The sequence below is a fragment of the Bubalus bubalis genome, chromosome 23 (genome assembly GCF_019923935.1).
Source record: "Bubalus bubalis isolate 160015118507 breed Murrah chromosome 23, NDDB_SH_1, whole genome shotgun sequence".
Lineage (NCBI taxonomy): Eukaryota > Metazoa > Chordata > Mammalia > Artiodactyla > Bovidae > Bubalus > Bubalus bubalis.
The window spans coordinates 41,493,903-41,513,537 of NC_059179.1; the positions used below are offsets into that span (position 1 = coordinate 41,493,903).

The following is a 19,635-nucleotide window of genomic DNA, read 5'->3' on the forward strand; positions in this document are numbered from 1 at the left end:
CAACCCCATGGCAGGCCACAAAAAAATCCTGAATGCCTGAGGCTCTGGGTTCCAGCAAGTAGGGTAATTGGCCAGCATTCCAGAGAGCAAGCTCCAAAGCCAGCAATCTGACTGCATTCCAGAAACGAGTTTTCAGGGGTGGTTGGTCAGCTTTCCACCTTAGCATTACCTGTGGCTCACAGGGCCCATTACTAACATAAAGTGGATAACCAGTGCCAATTCAAGTGGATACATTTGCCCTCTAAGTCCCTTAAAGTGTAAGTGTTAGTCGCTTCAGTCATGTCTGACTCTTTGTGACCCAATGGACTGTAGCCCGCCAGGCTCTTCTGTCCATGGAATTTCCCAGGCAAGAATACTGGAATGGGTTGCCATTCCCTTCTCCAGGGGATCTTCCTGACCCAGGGATTGAACTCCAGTCTCCTGCATTGCAGGCAGATTCTTTACCATCTGAGCCACCAGGAAGTCCCTTAATGGTCAGATCACTGTCCAAATGTGACATTTTCCCCAGCCCCTCCCTCAGTGAGTACATTCTGAATACACGAATACTTTGAAAGTGACCCCAGTGACAAATGGGGGCGGAGGAGGGGGAGGCAAGGGGGAAGGGAAAGTGAAGAGTTCTTCCCAGAGGGCAAGACTGCCTCCTGCATCTGTAACTGGGGACCTTTTGGGGGTATTGTTCAGCAAGTTTACTTAAAGGGCTTGTCCTTTCTTCTCTCAGCAGGACCCCAGTTCCAACACTGGTTCGGAGCCTGCAGATGTATCCCCAGACGGGTTCTCTCCCCAAGCAGCATCCCAGCCATTTGCAAATGAAGGGACAGCAGCTGGATACTGGGAAACAGATGGGCCTCCTCATTTGCATGGGTTTGATCTGGCAGCCCTGGCCCTGCAAGTTCAGGCCCGGCCAGAGAAGCAACTACGTTTGGGCAAAAGCACAGATTCACAGCCCGCGGGGTCTCCAGCAAGCAGCTGGATCAGAAGGACCCGTGGAAGAGGTACCCCTAAAGTCAGAGGGGGCGGGGAGCCTCTGCAGTGGGCGGGGCCCATGCCCAGCTGGCTGGGCCCCCGAAGGACCCAGGGAGGCCGGACAAGGGATAGGGATCACTTTTCTCCGGTGATTTGCGGAGAAAAGTCTCTCTAGGGGGATCCTGGGCTGGAGGACTGAAACCACATTCATTCAGGAAATTCCAAATTAAGATAGGCGCCACTGTGGTTAACCTTTCTCCCCAACTCTGAGCCGCCTATTTGCATGGAGGTGAAGTCTTCAAGAAAACAAACAAACTTTGAAGAGTCTCTACCTCCCCACCATGAGCGAGTGCTCAGTCACTCAGTTCTGTCCAACTCTTTGGGACCCCACAGACTGTAGCCCACAAGGCTCCTCTGTCCATGGGACTTCCCAGCAAGAATACTGTAAGTGGGTTACCATTTCGTCCTCCAGGGGAATCTTCCCAACCCAGGGATTGAACCTGAGTCTCCAGCGTCCCCTACACTGCAGGCAGATTCTTGACCGCTGAGCCACTGGGGAAATCCACCTCCCAACAGAGCCCCTTTCAAAACCCTCAAGACCATCTGATCTGGAAAGGGCTGTGCAAGGCTCCCCAGTATCTTAGCTTCCCGAGATGTGAACAAGGGCATACCAGGTCCTTTCTTAAGTGGAGACTATTCGCCCCTCTCCAGGGCATGAGGAGGGAGCCTTATTCAAACCTCTGAGTCCCCAGGCAAGGCCCCGAAGATGGGAGCAGAATCATGTTCATTACCCAGTCCAGGCCCTGGCTTCCTGGGCCATCTCCCTGCTTCCACATGGGTCAAGCAAGAAACTGCAGCTCCAGATAGACAAGGGGAAAGAAGAAACAACCTACACAAGGGCCAACTGCACGCTGCCCCTGACCTCCTCACTCGCCATAACTTTAACTGTGGGCACAGGTGGCTCAGTGGTAAAGAACCTGCCTGCCAATGCAGGAGACGCAGGTTTGATCCCTGGGTCAGGAAGATCCCCTGGAGGAGAAGATGGCAATCCACTCCAGTATTCTTGCCTGGGAAATCCCATGGACAGAGAAGCCTGGTGGGCTACGGTCCACAGGGTCGCAAAGAGTTGGACAAAATTAAGCAACTAAATAGCAACTACAACAAAACCTCTCACCTGATGGGCAGAGAGGCCAGGACAATACCCAAACTGGGCACAGAGTAACCTGGCCGGCATGTCTGGCTGGGGCTGACTAGAGGGCCAATGTGGTGGGTTTGCCAGTGAGTCAAGGGGGTACCCACTGCCTTCAAAGACCAGCTTCAGGAAGCTGCACAGCTGGGGGACCCAGAAAAATCCTTGACATGGCACGTAGGCTGCCTCTACCCCGCGTGGCCTGGCCTCCTTCTGCAGTCTTCTCTCCAGCACACTGGTCCCCTCGGGGCTACCCAAACCCCTTCGAGACATGCCACGCTTTTACTTCTGAGGACCTTCACCTCAGAATGGCCGGAAGGAGCCCCTTGTTTTTTGCAATTATTTGACAAAAGCCCATCTCCCCATCCCCCACTCCACAGGACTTGAGACTTTTTTGCTTGCCACTCTTATCCCCACTGAGCCTGGCACAGAGTAGGAAGCAGTAGGGTCTCAACTTAATTGAGGGGAAAACTACGCACCCACAGCGATTATGCTGCAACGTGAAAGCTGCGCCACAGCCACGTCACAGCACTAGGGTCCAGAAGCTGGGGCTACATCAGGGCTTCGAGGTTCAGAGGGGACACGCTGTGGTGCTGCCTCCTCGCCACGCATCATACAACTTCTCCCCCACACAGAGACACCTGCTGAATGCTGGTGTCCTCTGCATCCGCCGAGCAGGTGATCGGTGCAAAGTATGGCTAACTGGACCAGCCCTGATTCACCCCCACGTCTAGCTGAAACCACTCAGAGAGCACTTTAAAAAAAAAAAAAAAAAATCATCAAACTGAACTCCATTTGCTTTAAAAATGGGCTCTGCTCCTCAGCCTCTTTTTTTCCCCTAGGACATTCTTCCTGGCCAAGGCCGCAGGAAGTGTAGGTGTTAGAGCTTCTGCCCTTTCATTCTTGGAATTTTTCCCCCCTTTTATTTTTACTTTGTACGTTTTTTTTTTGCTTTCCTGGTCTCTGACATTAGCAGGCCCAGCATGCATCATGTCCACGACCACAGGCTGCAGGAGCCCTGGGTATACCAGCAGTCTCATAGGTAGGCCTTGATCCAATCTCAAATCAGAAAATGCTCAAGAAAAGCTTAATACAACGTCAAACGGAGAACCAAAACAGAACACTGAGCAGGTCCCAGAGCAGACCACCCAACGCACTCGGGACAAAAAGAACAGGATGGCCTGGAGCTGCTGTGTTGGGGGCAAAGTCCTTCCCGTCCTGACTCCCTGCCACGTGACTCAGCCTGGGACACTAACTGGGACTCAGAGCAGCCACCCTCTGATCTCCTGGGCAGCAGAAAGGGTTAGCTTCTTACCGATAAGCGACATACCACCAGAGGCCGTTCCAGAAGAATCCCAAGGCAGTAATTACTGGAATGGTTTTACTGCCATGACTTTTCTTCAAATAGCTTTAGGGGAATAGATGTGGACAGATGAAAAGAAACAGCATTAACCAGCAGTGTCCTTACATGTTTGAGAGTCAGATGACAGATTTAGGAATAAGCGGGCCCCCAAAAGATCCCACAGAAGACCCTCCTGCTCAGGAAAGAGGCATGCATTGGGGAATCCTTGCTGCACCAATAAACTGACCCCAAGGCCTGGGCCCATGCTCACTAACTCTGGAGTCTTGGAGGAATCATTTCATCTCCAAGAGTCTAGGTCAAGAGTCTCGTCCGTATAAATGGGAATGTGAATAGCTGGGGTCCGCTGCGTTATTAAGATTAGAGACGGTGTGGGGAGGAGGATCTACAGGAAAGTGGGTCAAAAGGTACAGATTTCCATTTACGAGAGAAAGAAGTCCCAGGGATAAAACATAAACATGATGACTATATAGTCGGTATACATGAATGCTGTTGAGAGTAAATCCTGAGTGTTTTCATTACAAGGGAAAAAAACCTTTTTCTTTTTTTGTGTGTGTCTATATGAGATGCTGGATGTTAGCTAAACTTACTGTGGTCCTCATTTCACAATACATATAAGTCAAATCACAACACTGTACATCTTAAACAGTGCTGTCTATTATATCTCAATAAAACCAGGGAAAAAAGATTAGAGATAATATGTCAAGGTACCTCGCACAAGGTCCAACACACAGCAGGCACTTAACAGATGTGATAACAATAAGAATTATTGTTATCATCTGCATTATCATCCTCTCAAGGAATGAATGGGCTAAAAAGACGATGACCCCACCCACACTGCCTACCCCTACTCACACCCTCATCCTTCGTACCCCCGCCCCACCTGTCCTGTCATGTAACCCCCATGGGCTGTAACATACAAATAACCACTCAGCTCCCCTCCACCCCCAATGGATACCATAACTAGCTCCCTGCCATGAAGACTGGAAGTCCAGACACCTGTGCACTGAGGAAGGCCCAGCAGGCTGCCTGGAGGAAGTCACCACATACCAACCTGGCAAGCCCGTCTTAACATGCTTTGGACACCCCTCAAGGGCCAGGACCCAGGCAGAGAATGCAACACCCCTCCTTCCCACCAGCCAATCCCATAACCCTCTCTCCATCCTTCTTTCTTTCTCTTTGGCCAAACCACACAGCAAGCAGGACCTTGGTTCCCCAACCAGAGATCGAACCCATGCCCCTTGCAGTGGAAGAATGAAGTCCTAGCTGCTGGACTGCCAGCGAGGTCTCCCCCCATTCTTCTTCATAGGGCCTTTTGACAATGCTTCATCTGGAAGCCCCCAAACACAGAACTCCCTGAGAAAATACACTGCTCTTTGTCAAGCGCACATCCCGCTATTATTACATAGCTGCAAATGACTTCTTTCGACAGGGAAAAAAAAGTCAACCCTGAACTATTTGGACCGCAAGCAGCAACAGGATCCAATTTCTAAAGTCCAGATTTGTAAACGCCCCAGATAATAAAAAGGGTTGGCTAAAACCAGGGCCAAGAGCTCCCTTTCTATTTTAATTAATGTAAATACCTCTCATCAGAAGACTTGTGATCCTATACGGTAGGGTAAACATCCCTAAAATATTGACCGGACATCCTATCTCAGGTTTTTACTTAAAGGAGGAAGTTGGGTAGGGCGGGGAGGAAACAAGCACTTACTGAGCACCTAGTATCTGCCAGGAACTACAGTGATGGCTTTACATCCATTTGGATTTAATCCTTAAGGTACCCCTTACAAGATATTTATTATCAGATAGACTTTTTGATAAACAAAGGGAGGCTCAGAGAGGTTGTCTAACAAATCCAAGGTCACAGCATGAGTAGATCATAGAGAGAGTCAAACCTGCCTTGTCTAGCTCTCAAGGCCAAGTTCTTTTGGAGAGTTTCTGTCCCCAGAAAGCACATCACATACCATTTAAAATGATTTTATTCATTTCTATGAAAAAAAAAAAAAAAAAAGCAAATGCAGAATTTAGGCTAATTATATGGAGGATTCCTGGTCTTTTACAGATGTGAGTGAGTGATTTTCAATCAGAAACCTTTATAATATTTAGGATCTATAATTAATTGTGTGCCCACCTGGGTCAGCTAAGAAGGCAACATGTGTCGGTCAAGGTCAGGAGGCTTAGAGGGATGGGAGGGAGGTGGCTTCTTTGGAGGGTGAGGGGCTACCCGTGTGGCACGCAGGATCTTAGTTCTCTGACCAGGAATTGAACCCGGGCCCTTGGCAATGAAAGGGCTGTGTCCTAATCACTGGACTACCAGGGAGTTCCCAAGGGAAGGTGGCGACTTGAAGGCAGTCACACTCCTTTGTGGCAATCTCATCATCTATTCATGATCTGAAGTTTAAGGATTTTCAAAGAGTTTAAACCCTCAACTCACTCCTGCAAAGATCTTCCTATGCACCTTCAGCACCTCCCCACCTCCCACTCCCCTCAACACACAACGCTGGCCTTTTCAATGTCTTGATATCTTTAAAACATTACAACTGGTCACGTATGGAAAAACTTAAGAGTAAATTGGCCTTTAAAAAGAGGTCACACATAGTAACTTAGAAGGAGTTCTCGCGTAGAAAATAATCATCACAGTTTATACAGAGTTTATTGTACTAATGTCAGAGCTCAGAACTGGGCTCTTTCTTTCAAGTAAAGTGCTGCATATAAATCACAAAATATATACGTCCCTTGTCCTCAATTCTGAATCTATCGGTATTTTCCTTATAAGCTATTTTTTTTACCTCCTCATAAAACATGTTCACCACGACTCGACATTCTATATATGCGCATTCCATTCAGACACGACTTGGAATTTACCATGCTTTAGTTGGACAGGGGTTAAAGGAAAGAGTAGGCCACACCTTAGCTCCCTGACTCAGTACAGTCAAGAAGAAGCTGACATTTTTAATATCCACATGAAAATGGCAAAAGTCCAGAATGGGACGTAAGTACTTATGGTATTCTGAAGTGGAATAAGTGACAACAGCTCACACCCAACATCTTAAAACTCCATCAGTGTACAAAGTTCCTAAAACACAAACTACTGACGCTCTAAAGCATGCCTATTTTGCTTGACACTCTTCAAGGACGACCATGATCTAAACTGGTCATTACATACCCTTTTGCATGAATCTATAAATGGTAAAAGCTTGAAGTTATACAAACAGAGGCCAGTGAAAGCCAGCAACCGCCACCTACCACGGATGTGGCTACCATCTTGGATTTCCTATCATGCCCTAAAATGGGATGGTAACAATCAGAATGAGTGAGAAAAAAAAACTTGGGAAGAGCGTGACCTCTATTAATTTCAGAAAGAAATATCTCCAGGACATGGGGGACCATCACGATGAAAAGACTAGCAGCTTGTTCAATCAGACTTCTTTACAGAACCGGCCTTCCCTCCCTTCCCCACCTCCTTGCGTTCTCTGATCCAGGAAAACCAGAACTGAATCTAGTGGGGTCACTCCAGTTCTACCTGAGTGACCAGGAGGAAGTGGCCAGTGTGTACAGATTCTCAGGCTGCCAGAAAGCCTTCAGGCTTCCCATAAAGATAAACACTGTCCCCAAAATGGAATACGAGCTGCGTAGAGCTTTATAAACTCAAGTTCAAGAGCCTCTAGCAAGTCAGAGCTGAGTTCTTCAGGGTTTGTTCATCGTGGATTTAATGATCAGAAACCCCTCTCCTCTTCGGCTTAAGGTCAAACATTCCACCCTTGCTTTAGGTCCATGATTCGGCACATACAGCCTTCAACACGGTCGCCGTCAGTTTAAAGAAACTACTACTAAAGACAGCAGAGTCAGAGGAGGACACGGGGAGGGTGTGACACGGTTAACCACACCAGGCCCTGCAACGCCACAGAAGCTGGACCAAGAGCCATTGCTAAATCTCACTTGGACACAGCAAAAGCACAAAAAGGATGCAAAATCGAAGGCTAAAGTCATCTCTCCAGAAAAACGAAATAATAATAAAGACCATGCGTCTTTTGCACAGCCTCATAAAACGCACTGGATCAGAAAACCATTTGTGGCATAGCCTGAAAAACTTCCAAACCATCACTTCTGAATTGCCTACCTAGGCAAGTCACCCTGCTACAAATCTTAACCAGCACAGCAGAAAGTAACACACAAGTTGTATTTCCTATGGAACCTAAAATCCCAAACTCCATTTCCCATGTTTTCCTTTAAAGACTAAAAGAAGACAGGATTTTTAATGGAAATGTACAATTAAGCCAAACCCTGGGGGGAGGGGTGTGCCAGGGGGAGATAGCCTTTTAACAATTATCCTGGATAAGTAAACACCCAAACAAGAGAATGCAAACGGGAAGGCTCCTGGACACATTTTATTGAGAATGTAAACATTAAACAAAACTCTTCCTGTTTAAACACTACCCCAGTTATTTCATAACCATGTAATTATTCATTAAGCTCGATATTGAAAACATCTCATAGGGATTGCTCTATTTCTATGAATTCTCACCCTCAACTTAATGGGAAAGACTTGAAAGCAACAAGTCTTCAGTGATGGCCTAGTGGGAGCTAGTCACCTAGTAGGTGTGTGCCTGCTAAATCGCTTCAGTCGTGTCTGACTCTGCGACCCCGTGGACTGTAGCCTGCCAGGCTCCCCTGTTCATGGGATTCTTCAGGCAAGAATATGGGAGTGGGTTGCCAGGCCCTGCTGTTGGGGATCTTCCCAACGGAGGGATCGAACCGGAGTCTCATCATGTTTCCTGCATTGGAGGAGGGTTCTTTACCACTAGTGCCACTCAGTGCTTTAATTGGTTAAAATAAAAAGCAAAACACACACACACTTCAAATCTGCATGAGAAAAAAAAAAAAAGAAAAAAAATTAAAAAAAAAAAAAAACAAATCTGCATGAGAGCGGACCAGTAGAGAAAGTATACAAATACCAATTCTCTGGGCTTGCTAAATTTTTGCTCTAGAAATAATATTAAACACAGCTCTTTGTCTATGAATTGTGAAATACTTTATATACTAATAAAGAATGTGTACTTCATTGTGTATTTAACTGCACAAGCCTGCATTTGGTTTAATTTACTAAGAATAAGTCCTTGTTCCTACACTAACTATCAAGTTACAGTCAACTCTTAAATATTAACACTCATATTGAGGAACAAAGATGCAGATAATACAAAACAGAAGATTATTTTAAATCATTCATTCTTGGTATGCGGATATATTCTTTTTTTTTCTTTCCTTTTAACTTGCAATTAAATGCGTATGGCTGATATTATGGCATTTACAATACTTCTAACGAAAGACCTAACCCACACTGGAAAATTCTGACAGTGGTGAGGTCTCCATGTAGACCACCTGCTCCATCTCTCTGCTATTGAACTTTGGACCAATTCACATCAGTTCAGGACAGCATGACCTCAGAAGGTTGCCCCAAAACTGACTGCAAAAAAAAAAAGCAAACTACTTTCTTCCCAGGTTGTTACTTCTCAGCATCACACTTTCTGGAGGGTGGGAAAGTAATTAAAGGTTTTGGGTTGGAAAAGGCCTTTTATTTTAACTCCTACTGGGCTGGTGTAAACAAAGATGTCGTTAAAGTCAACAACGACTTAATTAACCAGAGTAGGTGACAATGTCAGGAAGAATTTGAAAGCAAGAGTCCTCTCTGCTATAGGGTAATCAAGCCTGACTATAAATAATTAGAACCTTAATCACAGAACAGTACTTGGCATTGAGGACTGGCAGCCTTGAGTCAGTAACTGAGTTTAAACCCCGCACAGCTGGTCCCCGACAAGAATGATTGACCAACTGAAAATACTCATTTTTTTAGTCTGGAATATTAACAACTAAAATCTTCTAGAGATTATTTTCTTAAGTCAGTTGAGTAGACCCAAACCTACAGCTACCACTTCAGAACGTGTCCAGAAGACAAATGATACATGACAGGTGATGGGATATATGATCATGACACATGGTAGATGAGATGATGTTGATACATGACAGGATGATAGATGATGGATGGGATGGGATGATGATCAATGAGATGATACTGTACAAAGCTGAGACAATTGGAAAAGGATCCTCTAGAGGGAGGGCTCAGGCCCCTTCCTGGAACTTAGTCACATTTTTCTCTGGCCACATTTATCTAAACTGAGCTTCCACATTAGCAAGCCAAAAAGTCTTCCAAGATAAAGCCCTGTAGGATAGAAGGTCAAGGCTGAACTTACTTTATCCAAAGCTACAGTTAAAACACACCATGGAGGACAGACAGCGACTGATGGACACACATGGATGGGGGACTCTGTCGGTCTCTCTCCAATTCGCCAGGACCACAGCCTAAACTGGAGCTGCCCAACTCAGTCTGTTTCCAGTTGCTAAAAATTCTTCTTTCTCATCTATAATTAGATTACCTTCCTAATAGCCTCTGACACCAAAGCGAAACTCCTGCGCTGGAAGAACTCATCTTAGGGCTCACATCAGTCGACAGGGGAAGTGCAGACCCTACAGAAAGCCAACACAGCTGCTCCTCCATCAGGGAGCAACTTTCCTCTCAACTGTCTCCAAAAGCCTAGATGTCTCCTGATGTGTTGGCAACTGAACAGCCAGCCCATGGGACTGGGAAGATGGGCGTGCCCAACTCACCAGGAACGACAACAACTTGTCCCAGGTACTCATTAGACACCAGGACCTGTGCTAACTGAGTTTTGCATCCAGACGCACTTAAATCTCCCAGCAACCTTTTTGAGGCGGGTCATCAGAAGGCTTCTGAAGATATTAGTATTCATTTAACATTAATAAAGAGACCCTGAAGATTATCTAATCCAGCCCTCAGATGACAGAAAAGGAGACTGAGGTTCAGGGGATTGTGTGCTTTTTCCAAAGCCGCCGCCTCTTTGCAGGGTTTTGCACAGCTTCCACTAAACCTTTGTTTGAAAAAACCTCTCACAACTCTGGACACAAACCTCATAGGAGCTGTGAACCCCAAAATATGACCTACCGTTTCAGGGAATTCAGGCACCTCCCCTCAACCCCCAAGTGCATTCACAGATGCCAGGCTGGGAAGACCAGCCTCCAACAATACTCACATTGTTGGATGCACATTTCTACACAAAGAACTGCCGGGGGTGCTGCATCCTTGTCCACCTCCACCCCCCTCCCCATCTCTGCCTCACCTCTTCTTACCAGTATGTGCACACAGATTTTTAAATTCCCTTCAATAATTAAAGACGATAAAAAGAAGTCCTCCAGGACCATTTTACACTTTATGTTGAAATAAACTCCCAATCACGCTGCCCTGAAAGTCGAAATGAAAAATGACATTTTCTTCCTAACCTGGGCCATGCCTGGGCTCACACTGCAGGAAACACCCCCATTCAGCAGCCTCGGTGTGTGTACTGAGCCATGCACCCCAGGGAAAACCGGCAATTAGAGAAACATCCATTTTAATTATTAGCAAAATTAAAGACGTGCAGGCATGACTTTCAGAAACCGGGAACCTTTTCCCTCACGTTAAGCCTTTTAAACATGCATCCCCACTGCAAGTGACATTGGCGCTCATGTCACCAGCAGGCAGTTCCATAATCCCTGGAGCCGGAGCCTGCGAACGCTTCAGACACAAACTCCTACCGCGTTCCCTACCGGAAACCTGGAAGCCGCTGCAGCGTCACTACACCTGTTTACTACAAACCTCCATACCTCTGGGTAAGAAAAAGGGCACAAGCCTCCACTAGCAACTGCTGAGCTGCTTTTGGTAAGAAGCACCTCCGTTTTAGAAAAAAAAAGATACGCCTTTATCCTTGCATGACTCGGGGTCTCAGTGGGAGCCCCCTTGGACGGGGACACAGCCCTCCCCTCCCCGTCTCATCCTGGACGGGCTTGCGGTCTTCTTCCGAGCAGGGTGTCTTTTCCAGAACAGCTGACCGACCCCAGCCCACGCAGGCCCCCCGAGCTCAGCAGGCACCAGGTGGGCTCTCAGCAAACAGGTTCATTAAGTGGCGATGAGTGCTAGGATCTGCCGTTTTATTCTCGGATTACCACTCAAAAAATAACTCAGCTACCAATATTCCCTACTGATGACAGATCTCGTGCGGCACCAAGTCGAGGCTGGGCTACCGACATCGCGGAAGGACCCGGGAGAAGAGGTTCCAAGTCTGCCTGGCGGGAAAATTCAGCCCTTGTGAGTTTTGTGCTCACAACTGGCCTCATGCCTTTCTGCATGTTCCAAAAGGCATAATGTGTTGCCTGCATACAATTTCCACAGCTGAAACACCAACGCACGCCCTGTTAGATCTGGAAGTTCTCAGCGATTCAGGAAAGGCCCAGGTACATTTCAAATTGACCTAAAATAGAATCTGCCGCTCTGTGACGTGTGGCTTAAGTATTATGAATTACAAGGGCTAAAAAGAATGTAATGTCTCAACCCTCTCCACTCTGAAGTTCAGAAGCTTTCTCTCCTTAGACAATGAAAATAAAATGTCAGCATTTCAGAGGTTGGCAATTTCCCTGCGTGACTCCTTTTGCCGGCAAATTGCAATCCTTTACATTGTGAGCAAAACTCTCTCGGGTAAGCAAGGGTAGATGGTATTTAACTCCGAGCTGCCTGCCACGGCTCTCCTGGCACTGGATGAACTGCCAGCCGCCTCCCTTACCCGGCATAGAGAAAAACGCACACGCCAAGAAACCACCGACTACACCACCCGGCCCGCAGTGTGACAGCTGAGAACCTTCTCTTATAATCCCTGGCTTGCAGGGGGCAGAGAGCCACAAGCTCCGCTCTTGGAGGTCTCCTTTACAACGCAAGGGGCAGCTGATTCTCAAACAGGCCTTGACCTCAGTGCCACTTCCCCCAGACAAATCCCCAAACAAACTTGGTACCCCGAGAGCGAAACGAGATAACTTACCTTCCGGCTCAACCGTGGTATCGTCAACTAAATTGAAGGAGGGCCGGGCCAGGGACAAGGTTGCCATGGTGACCACAACCAGGCAGAGGAAGCGACCCCAGCTGACCATGGTTACAGTGCCGATCCCCTGTCCTCTTCCATATCTCCATGTGGACGTTAATCCCATCTGCACCCTTCCTCTACGAGCATGGACTGCCTGCAGCAATGCCTTCAGCCGGCGGTGGGCTCAGGAACCAAGGTGCTGCGGTGGCCGCTCGCCGGCCTTGCCGCTGCTGCTGCTGCTGCAGCCTCTAGAGGAGAGAGACACTGCGAGTCAGTGAAATCTTCCCCAACACCAATTTAGTTCAACCCAGTTCTCTTTCATCATCTGCAAATACCTTCCATCCGCACCTGAGTCCCAGGGGTTTCCACCAGACCGGTCCACAAAAACGTGTTAGGCTGATGGTTGAGAAAGCCTACTCTTAGGAAACAGAGATAAAAAGAGTAGCTACAGGACCCAGATACGTGCAGCCACTTCAGCTGGGCAAGTGGACTCTCTCCTCCTACCCACTGTCACCTCTCCCGCCCTCCAAAAGCCAAAGCTACGTGACCTTAGTTTCAAGGGCAACTACAAAAGCCAAGTTAACGATGCTCCGGCTGGCATAGCCAGCCTCTCGTTAATTTCTTTCACGCCAACTGGGCTTCAGAGGCGTCTGCTTCTGGGGGCTGGAGCTAAGTGGCTTGCTCCACCCTCCCTGGAGCCCTCGGGAGGAAGGGAGACCAGCAAAATAAAAAGAACCCTAGGAAGGCGACCAAAAATTCCCACCAGTTTACACTTGTCAAGATTCATTTTCAAATGCAGAAATGTATTTCAATCTTTTCACCAAGCAGCCACTTACAAAGAATGAACGAGACTGCAATACATTCAAAGCAGCTGATCCAAAAAGAGATTCAAAGCTTGAATCCCATTCCACTGTGACGAGTGGCAGCCCAGGCCTAGTGGAGGTCTTCAAACTAGACAGAGAAACGGAGCAGATGCAAGCTCCTTGAATAACACGGGTGTTCATTAATGATGATGAGGGTGACGATGATATGTAAATTATTCTCAGGGTAGGTGATTGGGCCAATAACTTTCAATATGATAACTTATTGGCTAAAATTTCAGAACAGAAGTTACCAGGGGGTGTTCAATGGGCCTGCTCACCCATTTAATTCAAAAGCAAAGAGAAATTTCCAAGCTTAAGATAATCCAAGACTTTACATTTGTTCGGTATCCATTTCTAAGAACAAGACCAAAATGCACAAGCTTCAGAGAATTTGATCCAATCACAGATTCTGTGAATTATATATGAAAGAACCACATTTTATAGGATTGAGGGTGGAGATGAGACCTTTAATATACAAATCTCGAAAACCCACGCTTTCTGCTTTCGGACCTCATGTTTCAGATTATGACGTAGGATTTCAATACTGCTTGAGCATCCCCAAAGCTACTGCTTGAGCGTCCCCAAAGCTACATCAGAAAAAAAACTTTCAGCCTTGACTAAGGATTAGAGTGGGTAAGGGGAAAAGAGGACACTGCTCCACTTTCAGAGGAAGAAAAAAGAAAACCTCTTCTTCGAAAGAAAGCACACGTGAAACCATGTGAGTCACAGCAAAAGAAGAGCGCGTGCGTCCACCCCGTGCTTTCAGACTGCTTGAAGGATTTCTTTGGCCGGTTTTTCTTTCCTCTTCGAGGTAAGAGCCTCAAAAGATAACTCCATATCTATTTCTACATATACATGGGAGGAGAACACACAAACATTCTCACTGATTTACAAAGCATTTCCAGAATGCATGGGAATTTTTTTGCCTCTAACACAACTCCAGGAAAATCCCAGCAAGACAGTGGGCCCCAGACTGCTTCCCCAGCCCCCCTCACCCACCTGTCCCAGCCTTAAGGAGCTTCCTTTGCAGGGAGAGGCGGACAGTGAGTGACCTCAGTGAAATCTCAAGCCATCCCTTCACCCCATCAGCCTGCACCAGCAACTGACTTATGTAGCCATTTCCAGATCCAGGCTCCTCGGCCGCCCCCCTTCCTTCCCAAATCTCTGGAAAGTGGAGGTGGAGGGTGGCAGGTCTGCACAACTCCTCACCTGAGTGGACAAAGGTACAGAGGGACCTCCTGGGCGGGATAATGAGGTCCCCAGGCTCAGTGTTGGGAACACAGGCCCAGCGTGCCGCTGGCGGCCACAATCCCAGCTTCCTGCCTTCAATACCATAATCCTTCCTGGAGTCTGAGCCTCAGTGAAAGCCCCAGCGTGTTTATTTTTCCCCTTGAAAGGGAACTCGCTTCTCCGCTTGGGCGCGGGGAGTTGTCACCCTCCCAGTGATGGATGGCCTTTCCTGGCCACCCGTTCCCCAACCCCCCTGTCCATTTTCACCTCGGCACAAGCCCGCCCCCAAAGACAGGCAAAGTGACAAGCGAGAGGGCTTGGCTGGAGAGTGGTCCCTATACCAGATCTATGCAGTTTACAGTACATTCCCAAACCCTCCACCCTTCAAGAAGACAAGTCAATATAGCACCCACCTTAACTGAGTCTCTACCCAAGCACTTGGGAGCTTTGTTCCCGGCAGATTTCCCATCAGTCAAAAGTGCCAGGCAAGGTGGGGGGGTGCCCAGGCCCCCAGGGGACAGACCCACCTTCTAGGCTCCAAGCCTCCCTAGGGCCCCCAGGCCTGAACTGAGCAGGGGGCTCTCAAGGGATCAGATGTGGTGGGGGTGGGAATTCCTCAACACACTGAAATCTCAAGACAAAATACAGGCTGACCCAGGACCACTTCTATTCCCCGTTAACCCCCGGCAAGCCACGAGAACTTGCAGCAGCTCCAGGAGAACTCAACACCACCAACCCGGTTTCAGTTGTCGCAGTTCTTTCATTTGTGTGCTAGGAATATAGTGATTTTCTCCCCCTTCTCGGGGCGCTAAAGAGCTCAGAGAAATCTGCATTTTAATTGACATTCCAGGGCGAGAGAGAGGGGCGCCCGATTGCTTTTCTATTCAAACTAAACAGGCTTTTCAGATGAAAATGAGTCGAGGCCGGTGGAAGATTTACAGGGATTTGGGACCCAGGGGACAATGGGGTTTTAAATGTTGATAGCGTTTCACACCAAACACATAATGGGTGAAAGAAGGTTTGCCTTTAAGGGTGGTTTTATTGAATTGGGAGAGGAAGGAAGGTCCGGAGAAGAGTTTGCAAAGGAGCGGGAGGCGAGGGGGTCTGAGGCTCCACGGCCCCGGGCCGGACCCCTGCGCCTGGCCCCGTGGCCGCGAGGGTCGGAGCCAGCGCCTGGCCCGGCCCTGGGCTGACTCCCCGGCGCGGCCCCGGCGCTGAAAGAATGAGCGCGCAAGTTAGAACTCGCCTGCGCTTTCGACATCTCCGAGCTGCTGCCGGTAGAGCAGGCAGCGAACTAGAAAAAGTCGGTCCAGTTCGCCCCCTAGCCCCAGGCGAGCCGCGCTCCCTCCAGCCGAGACGGCGGCTGCGGGCCAGGGAGGCCGAAGGGCACTGCAATCGGGAAACCGGAGCAGCCCCCTTCCCAGAGAGCCACCCCCCGCCCCGAGCCCTCGCCTACCCTACAGAGGTGTTGCCAGCCCCACCTCAGCGGACCCCTCCCGGGGAAGGGTCCCCGGCCCGGGCCTGGATGGGACGGAATGGGGGCTCCCCGGGCCTCGGAACGAGGCACCTTCGAAGATGCCCCCTCCGAGTCCGGGACCTACCGGGCTGTGCCACCAGCGAGGCTGCCCCGCCGCTCGCCCGCCAGCTCCGGGGTCGGAGGATCCCGCCCGGCCAGCGGGAGTGCGCCAGCCGGAGTTTGACAGGGAGGCGGGCGGGGGCGGGGGGGTGTCAGCGCCAGAGGCAGATGTCAGCATCTGGATGGGGGTGGTAGCGGCAGAACTTCCCAAACGCCAGCCGTCAGCAGGCACCCAGCTTTCCCATCGCCTATGCAGCCAAAGAGGAGGCACAGGGAGCCGCCTCCACAGTGCCAGCCCTCCGTTCGGGAGTCCGTGCACCGGGCGTCTCGGGCTTCCACCGCGCCCACTGTCCCGCCCCGCGAAGCTCCCCCGAGGCGCCCGACTCGGCGATTACCTTGAATGGCAACGATCCCCAGCGATCGGGTCTGTCCCCGCGCCCAGCGTGGGTCGGGATGGAGCAAACGACCAACTCCCCGCAAAAAAAAAAAAAAAAAAAAAAAAAGTGGTCCTCGCCGGCGCCAAAGTTCAGAGGCTTCACGCGCACCCCAGGCTGCGGAGGCGCGCGGGCATGACGCCCGCGGGCTGCGCTCGGATTTGGGGAGCGGGAGGAAGAAAGGAGTCGGGCTTGGCGTTTCCTCCACCAAACTTCGCTCGCAACTTGCGAACGCTTGGAGCGCGGAGGAAAGCCGCGGCCTCGGGGCGCCCGGGCCCCGCCAGCCTGGAAAGGAGTCGCCGCGCCGGGCCAGCTACGCCGCGCGCAGACCCCGCGGCGCCCGAGCTTTGTGGCGGCCGCGCTCGCTCCTTTGCTTGCCCGCCCGCTCGGCTCTCCGCGGCGTTCTCCGCTGCAGCCGCCGCCGCCGCCGCCCCCTCCCGGCGGGTCACGCCCCCGCTGAAACCCGAGCCGTTTCCTGGACGGCGGCGCCCGCTCTGCCAATCAGCGCCGCGCGCCCCGCCGCCCCGACTCGGCTCGGCTGCCGACGCCTGCAAGCGGCCCCGAGACCCCGGCGGGGAGGGCGAGGGGGCCGGGGCCGCACCGGGACGCAGAGGGGCAGCAGGCAGCATCCTCCGTGGATGCGGCCGGGGCCCGCGCCCCCTTCCTTCCCTGGGCAGTTCGCCTGATCCACGGTTTGCCGGGTGGTTACGTTACGTTACGTTGTCCCGTTTCAAGTCAAAACAAATGACAGAAAGCCTGCTCTCTACCCACCCCCACCCCGGCCACGAGACTTTAAAATGCATCTGCGTGGTATGGGGGCGCGCGGGGGAGAAATAGAATGCAACTGAAACTTTGAGACGAGAAAAAGTAACCTGGGGCATGCCTGCCTGTCCATCAAAACGATAACGATGAGCAAAGAAGCGAGTATTTACGGAGGTTCTGCTTTAGGCAGGGCACACGGAATAGAGTCTTCTTTTTCAACCGCACAGCCACCCTGCAGAGTAATATTCCCAGTTTCTGCTAAGGAAACAGGATGAGAGATGTTATTTGTCCAGGGTTAACCAGCTGGGTAATGGCAGCATCTGAGCCTGACTTTGAATCTGGCTCTCTTAAGGAAAAATTCAAAACTGAGGGGGAAAAAATTTGGATTAATAAATAAGGAAGATTCTAAGGACTCAACTCTGCTATAAATAGCTGTATGACCTTGAGCAAATCAATTCCTTTCTGAATCTTAAGATTCTTCAACTAAATGCCAAGCTGTAACTGGTTAAAGTTCATATCTTCCATTTACCTTTTCCACTAGGCTGTGTCTACAGGATAATTTATTCTTTAACATACTTGCTCTCCTTCCCTACTCATCCAGCTCCCAAGAAGTGGTGCCTTAAGTCCAATACAATATAGATAAAAACCTTAATTATTTTTCCTTAGAAAAGGTCATTAAACCCAGAAGTGCTTTGGAGTCCTAAAGATGGATGGCACAGCAGTACCAAATTGACCTGGGAAATCGACTTCTCCTGCATTTAGAAAGGCAGCTGCTTATGGGTCATTGACACTGCACACTTCACAACATTTACGAAAATATTTTTTCATGGTGCCACATCATTAGAAAATCATTCTTCTTCACAATACCTCTCAGAACTTTTATGTAAAATTACCGAAACACGAGGAGTACAGATCCATTGAAATGCTTCAGGCAAATGGCTCTAAAATTCTGTTCTGGAAATGTGACAGCAAAAGTAATAGTCTGAGTCTCAAGCAAAATAAAATAATCAGTTCCCATGCTTAGGGGCAGGCTATGGTTTTTGGTCAAGTCTTTTAACCTGGATCAGTCCCAGAATCATTTAATTCACTTAGACACCTTAGCCAGGTGACCTCAGCCATCTACCGCACCCGAGTTGTTCTGACCACATCAGTGCTTTTCAATGTCTCAGACCAGGCTGAATGTCTGCCTGCTTGGAGGCTGGCACTTACAACTTTATATTCCCCACCAATGGGGAACTCAAGTCTCTCAGGACAGATTCCTTTCCCATCCTGCAAGGAATCCATCAGCCATTGAAAATGCTGTTAACACGTTCTCACATAAATTACTGGTGCAGGAAGCTGCCATCCCTACCCATCGTTCATCAGTGGCTCTGTGTACCCTGAATGAAAAGGAAGCCTTCCGCTGATAATGACAAATAAGAACACCTACTTCAGTGTCCAGATGCAGTCTGCAGAATTTATTCTTTATAGGAATAAAAAGACACCCATCCATCAAAAACCCCTTATTCCCTTAAGAGTGTCCGTTTTTAAGTGACTGAAGCCCGCAAGCCCACAACAGCAAACTCTTTGGTTTAGAGAAAAGCAAAACCATGTTTGGAATTAAAAAAAAAAAAAAAAAACCAATCCTGTCATCATATTTAGGCTTCAAGTGACCTCAGAGGGTCTAGGAAAGCTTTCACACCAGTGAGGCTTCTGAATGAGAAAATAATCTCTTTACAGTTTTTTTCTCTTCCCTCTTCAAGTGGCTGGAACCCCTTTTGTCAATGGCCTCCCGTGAATGGTGTAGCTAATAAGCTTATTAATGAGCTTCCACGGCCGAGTGTGAATAGGTAAATAAGCCCCAATCTGTTGAGGTTCAGGGCCGAGGGCAGAAAAGCCAGCGAGAACTAAAGGTGACAGTTTGAACTGAACCACGAACGCCTGCACCAGGTTTCAGCTGAAAGAGCCTCCAGACAAGGGCACATTCACAGCCCCTTCACCCCCCACCGAGGTCCCTTTTCCTAGCAATTTTCCCCCCTTTACAAAATGTCTTGAGTAGTCACCCATTTTTTTTTTTTTTTTTCAAAAGCCCTCGAGACGTCCTTCTTTTTTCACTCTAGTAATGATATGTCAATGGAAGGAAGGAAAATGAGGACACCAGAACTCTGATGCCCCAGAAGTTTCAAGGAACAAACTGCTGCTCACCCATTGGTTCCGGGAAGAAGACAGCGGGGTGGGGGGACCCCGGCTGCCATGGGCCTCTCTCTTTTAAAGATTTATAATTTCTCTTTTAATAATTTGTTTTCTAATGGGTGG

General features: G+C 49.1%; 2 protein-coding genes across 15 annotated transcripts in view; both read right to left on the reverse strand.

Moving 5' to 3' along the window:
- FGFR2 (fibroblast growth factor receptor 2) overlaps nt 1-16,684 on the reverse strand; it is a 107,567-nt gene extending 90,883 nt beyond the window's left edge. For 11 of the 14 annotated variants that reach the window (XM_025274222.3, XM_025274221.3, XM_025274220.3 and 8 more), the window contains exons 1-2: nt 16,540-16,684; nt 12,434-12,723 (exon numbers count right to left, since the gene is read on the reverse strand). In XM_025274222.3, coding sequence (XP_025130007.1) covers nt 12,434-12,599 — 166 coding nt within the window. In that variant the 5' untranslated portion in view covers nt 12,600-12,723; nt 16,540-16,684. Of the gene's footprint in view, nt 1-12,433; nt 12,724-12,810; nt 13,209-16,169; nt 16,323-16,539 lie in introns of those variants that run through there. The other 3 variants (XM_044935491.2, XM_044935492.2, XM_044935490.2) reach the window with 3 other exon arrangements.
- Nucleotides 16,680-17,207, reverse strand: LOC123465312 (translation initiation factor IF-2-like). The gene has a single exon (XM_045164111.1). It carries the CDS (start codon nt 17,205-17,207, stop codon nt 16,680-16,682), a length of 528 nt encoding a protein of 175 aa, XP_045020046.1.
- Nucleotides 17,208-19,635: the final 2,428 nt, after the last annotated feature.

Bases quoted from the DNA above. Each gene is read 5' to 3' on its own strand.
- LOC123465312 (XM_045164111.1), bottom strand. From the start codon at position 17,207: ATGCTGCCTGCTGCCCCTCTGCGTCCCGGTGCGGCCCCGGCCCCCTCG.